The sequence below is a fragment of the Carya illinoinensis genome, chromosome 8 (genome assembly GCF_018687715.1).
Source record: "Carya illinoinensis cultivar Pawnee chromosome 8, C.illinoinensisPawnee_v1, whole genome shotgun sequence".
In the NCBI taxonomy this organism is placed as follows: Eukaryota; Viridiplantae; Streptophyta; class Magnoliopsida; order Fagales; family Juglandaceae; genus Carya; species Carya illinoinensis.
This window is the reverse complement of record NC_056759.1, coordinates 31,284,241-31,290,240: the sequence shown is the minus strand read 5'-3', so window position 1 is coordinate 31,290,240 and position 6,000 is coordinate 31,284,241. Positions and strand designations below refer to the sequence as shown.

Genomic DNA, 6,000 nt, shown 5'->3' with positions numbered 1-6,000 from the left:
CCCCGAGACCGGACCGATTTACACCCTACTAACATCCAAATATCCAATTCTTAAATTACTCAACTTATATCAACTCAAAACCTCTTTACATGTGGGACTCACAATATTTTTCAACTTAATACCTCTATACGTGGGATCTACAATTGTTTTCAATTTCTCATAAATAATATTAAAATTATCTAATATCCAAACACATTTAAACTCATTTTAGATAGATCATATATAACTTGCTCCACCAACTCAACTCATTATTATTTCAAGGCCGAGTCTTCTATTAGACGATTTAGGAAATTGCTTAATTAGGTCCCTAGTGGAAGAAGGCCCCCTAAAAATATTTTAAGTAGAATTTTTTAAAAGAAAAAAAATCATAATTAGAAACAATTGAATAAGTCAACAGAAAAAATATCAAAAGTATCAAATAAATCTTATATAATTGGTTCTCTTTCTAGATTATCATATTTTTCATTTTCTCTAGAAACTCAATTTTTATTAAACTTTTCTTAGTTTATAGTTTTTTTTTTTTTTTAGAAATTTTCAACTCACCATCAAAACTTTTATTTTCATATTAAGTAATTCATAAAAATGTTAGTAATTCTCTTAATTACCAAAAACTTACTCATTGGCTTGAGTTTTTTTTTTTTTGGCTTGATTATTCTTGAATCTTTATAATTATATTTCTAAATATATATGTTAATATTGAAATTCTTTTTTTAGAGTTTTATTATGTTTGAGTACACTTGATGATGACCAAAATTTTTCTCATATCCATTTCTTTTTCATTTTTGGTATTGGTACTGAGACATGAAAAGATCTAAATTCTCATCTTATCTCCACAAAATAATTATTTCACATAATCTCATTGTAGGGGTACACTTTCCTTTTGTTATTATTAGTTTCATATATAGCATATAAATTATAAAAAGGAAAATCTACTTTTAAGTGTTGATAAAAGATTTTAATATACTCATTTGAAGAGACAATAGCCCTTTTTTTTTTTTCCCCCAAATGTGTGGGTTTATAGAATTTTATTTATAGTAATGGACATAATTGATTTTGAGAATTAAAAACATGTATTATAAAATTAATTTTGATAAAATTCTTTCTAACTCGATAATTTTTTAATAAAAATTAAGTCGGTTATTAATTAAGAATGTGATAAAAATCTTAAATAAAAATAGATTTATGACAGGAGTGATTTTTAAATAAAAATATAACATAAAAATAAAAATAAAAATAAAAATAAATAAATTGTATTTTATCTTTTTAACGTAAAAGGTATCACTCAAAATTTCACCTTACACCCTATAACCTATTGATTCTGCTCATCCTCTAAATATAGTAATTCGTGTTTCAACAGTAATTCTGACTACAAGAAGTTTTTGCTTTACTAGAGTTATAGTTAATGCTTGTCATGGATATCATGCAGTGGTAGATCACTCAGCAAGGCTGTTTGTCTTCCATAATGGTAAAAGTCAAACATATATATAATTATATATGTATATATATATATTATATAATAACCACAAATTGGCAGCTGGAAGCCTGGAAGTCACCGTTCCAAGTGGATTATTTTGATTTCTAGGATTGTGGGGGCAGGTGAATGGATTTTATTTTATTTTTTCCTCTATTTTTTACCTACTGTCACATTCCACCGTCAAAGATTTCGTTTACTTTTAGAGATAAAATAAATTAAAAATTAAATAATATATTATTTTTAACTTTTTAAGTCTTGTATCATATCATTACGTTTTGCTGATATGTGAAGTGTAACTCAATTATTAACGTGGGTTTAAATAGTGAATTAAAATAAGGTAGGATGAGTTAAAATAAAAATTAAATAAAATATTATTATAATATTAATTTTTTTATATTATTATTATTTAAAAATTAAAAAAATTAAATTATTTTAAATTTTTTGTAAAAATTTAAAAAAAATTATAATAATAAAATAAAATAAAATGAACTGAGCTAAATTATGAATCAAACGGAGCCTCTCAGCCACGTCTTCTGTTGTACACAAATTCGTACGTATCTTCTTAAATTGTTGACACTGCAGTCTGCAGATGCACATGAACTAAGCCACGTGGTCACTCCATTTTCCTTACTAACAACTGTTACACTGATTTTCAATGTGCGTCTTCGTATAATTACAAAATTCTGAATTTATATATATATATATAATAAAAAAAATTATATTCTCAAGTCACAGTAAAGAGTGTCATGCCTGGTAATTAAAATGATTATATGGTATAATTTAATTTTAAAATTTAAATCTTAGATATAAAATCTTATTGTAATGTATAATGTACTATACATATGTGTTTAAAAATAAAATAACTTATATATTAATAAATTAACGACAAAGTTTCAGATTTTCTTACTCTTCGTATATAGTATCTTAATTTGTGTACCTTCTAATTTCTCTTTTAATCTCATATATGTCAGCAAGCATGAGCTAATTCAAGCCTTATTTCATTGATCTCTCATTTTCATCTTGAATTATTGTTTTCTTCCATATATATCTTCATGGAAGACAATTGGAGTGGCCGAGTAAACTAGCCTGTTTATACATTTATTTATGGAAAATGTTATGCGTCCCACTCCCTGCTCCCGCTGGGAGCCAGCTGTTAAAATAAATAAATAATTAATTAATTTTTTTTTACTTAATAATTAAGAAAGTATTTTTGAATGATGTTGTGAATTTTTTATTTAAAAAAAATATTTAATAGTGTTAAAAAAATACATCTAAAAATATATGAAAAAAACAAATTACACTAACAGTGGCTCACAGCAGGAGCTGAGAGCGGTAGTCATAGCATCATCCTTTATTTATTGTAGAGTTCTACAGTGAATCACAAAAAATAGATAGTAAATGCATATTTTTGGTATATTGTCACATGGATTTGGCTACTTTAAAGAGATTGTCACAAAAAATAGATAGTAAATGCATACTTTAATGCATGTGCTTTGGACCTGCCCTGCTGCAAATGATATATGGGCTGAACCAGAAAGTTTAGTTCACAAGTGGAGCAGAAAAGAAGAAGACTTCATGGGGTTATGGGAAAGAATGATGCAGAATTTGAATAAGAACCAAATGGAGGAGGTAGTTATGATACTCAGAAGAGTGTGGTGGCGTAGAAATACCTTTGTTTTTGAAAAAAAGATGCTATGTCCAAAAGGAGTAATAAGGGCAGCAAAGGAAGCATTATTAGAATACCAGAATGCTCAGGCCCCTCAAACTCTGGAAATTCAAGTTCAAAGGCCTGCAAGAGAGAAACAGAAATGGAAAAAACCAGTGGGTGGTTTTGTCAAAGTGAATTGGGATGCTGCCTTAGTAAAAAAAAAGGAAAAAATGGGAGTAGGCATAGTTATAAGGGATGAAGTGGGAGATCCGATGGTGGCTGTATGTGATCAACAGAGTCATGTGGAAGACCCCATGGTGGCAGAATGCTTAGCCCTGTGTAAAGCTCTAGAATTATGCATTGATCTTAACATTAGGCAGGCTATATTTGAAGGGGATGCACAAACTGTTATTATGGCAGTTAACAGGGAAGAAGAGGATATGTCATGCATTGGTTCTGTGATTGAAGATGTAAAGGTTCTTTTTAAACAAAATACAGACTGGAAATTGCAATTTACACATAGAGAAAACAATATAGTAGCACACACTTTAGCTAGAAATGCTTTAGGCTTGTTAGAACAGAAAGTTTGGATAGAAGATATGCCAGCCTTCATTGTGAAGGAGCTGGAATCAGACAAGCTGTATAGAAGAGTTATTCATTAATGAAATTCTGAGGAATCCTTTCAAAAAAAAAAAAAAAAGCATGCATACTAATTCAAGCCTTATTTCATTGATCTCTCACTTTCATCTTGAATTATTGTTTTTTTCCATATATATCTTCATGGAAGACAACTGGAGTGGCCGAGTAAACTGGCCGGTTTATACATTTATTTATGGAAAATGTTATGCGTCCCACTCCCTGCTGCCGCTGGGAGCCAGCTGTTAAAAATAAATAAATAAATAATTAATTAATTAATTATTTTTTTTTACTTAATGATTAAAAAAGTATTTTTGAATGATATTGTGATTTTTTTTAAAAAAATATTTAATAGTGTTAAAAAAATACATCTAAAAATATATGAAAAAAACAAATTACACTAACAGTGGCTCACAGCAGGAGCTGAGAGCGGTAGCCATAGCATCATCCTTTATTTATTGTAGAGTTCTACAGTGAATCACAAAAAATAGATAGTAAATGCATATTTTTGGTATATTGTCACATGGATTTGGCTTCCATCCTGTGCCAAAATAACATGACATTTCCTGTTAAAGAATTAATGATTATTTGTTAATAATCCAGCTAGCTATTTAATAACTTTTATCTCTTATATGTCCAACATATTTAAACATTTCTAAATATTTATTCATTAAACATATTTATTCATTAAATATAAGGGTTTGGCTTGCATATTTATTCATTAAATATTCATTTAACATATTTATTCGTTAGGAGGCAAGCTAGACCTAAATATAATAACTTGTAATAAATATATTTATATCTTTTACTTTTATAATATTTATATATTTTGATTTTATAATATTTATAATAAATAATATATTATATACAAGCACGTAATAAATAACCTAACAAATGCAAGTGCATTCCCATTGATATCTTTAAACTTACCTTTAAGAAAATTTTGACAAAACATTTATATGAGTAATGTTAGGTATATTTTAGAGTGTATACATTTCACATATTTTTTTTTTAAAAAAAAATGAGTTTTAAAATTAAAAATATAATTTTTTAAATAAATCTCAAATGAGAGTAATATAATTTGTTTTTACACGGCAAATATTATTTTTAAAGTTAGAGGGGGATGAAATATGTTGGGCACTTCATATATATATGAAAATTATTGAGTGACAATATGGAAGATTTTGAATAGACCGAAATGAGTGCAAGTGCAGATGGAGTGAAAAGAAAATAAGAAAGAATTTGAATAGTAGGATTGCTTGTTAGTAGCCGATCATAGCCGTTAATTCTTTAACAAGAGATTTCTTATTATTTTGGCACAGGAGGCAAGCCAAACCCTTGCCACATTTCTTCGATCTTCTAGATTACCACTTAATTTTGAAACAGTCTGCCTAAGATATTAAGGCATTTCTCTAAAACTAAAAAGATATTAAGACATCTGTTTCTTCACCTTGTAATATATTAAAATTGTTTTATCATATAGTCTGTGAGAAGTATAAGCCGAGTAAATCATCTATAATTTGTGTTAGTATAAAAATAATATGCTGATATGCTCTTATGGGAAATCTTAGTCCAATTGAGTTGTAAATACGTTAAGTAGAGTCTAAGTTGCAAATGGAACAAAAAGTACAAAGATTGCAAAATTGCGAGATCTGATGAGATTGATCTAGTCGGAGTAAATTAGTCATAAATTTTGATTGACATATTGGATTGAGGTGATATTAGTGTCGATGGAAAGGTAACTCAATTATCTACAACTCCATGTTTCATAAGAAACTTCAATTTCTAATGTTTAAAGGGTTAAAAAATTAGACAAAATGTTTGCTCAAGCAAAAATTCTAAGAATTTATTTTTTACTAGGGTTTGGACTCTTTAAGTGGTCTTCTCAAACAATAAGTATATATAATCGAACAATATGCATGACTTTTGGGATGTGGAGAGAGGTCAATGTTGCCATATATATTCATTATATTCTTGAGAGAAAACCCTAAAGAGATTCAATGATTAAAAATCGATTCTCTCTTAATAAACACACTTCAATCATATTGTGCTTGTGTTTGAGCAATGTTCAGTCCATTGGTGTGGACGTGTTCTTTGGCCTAAAGGATGGAGCTACATGGGTGCAGAGATCAAATTGATGCTCATGGTAAACTATAGAAAGGCTTGGTAATCCAGAGTTGCCAAGATATGTCAGAGAATAAATGAAATACCCGTGATGTTACAAGCTAAATTTAGTCACTTC

The 6,000-nt window shown here is 28.3% G+C and overlaps 1 protein-coding gene across 1 annotated transcript; it reads left to right on the top strand.

Moving 5' to 3' along the window:
- Positions 1-2,956: 2,956 nt before the first annotated feature.
- On the top strand, positions 2,957-3,784 carry LOC122274612. Its single transcript, XM_043083635.1, has one exon. It carries the CDS (start codon positions 2,957-2,959, stop codon positions 3,782-3,784), a length of 828 nt encoding a protein of 275 aa, XP_042939569.1.
- The last annotated feature ends 2,216 nt before the right edge of the window (positions 3,785-6,000 follow it).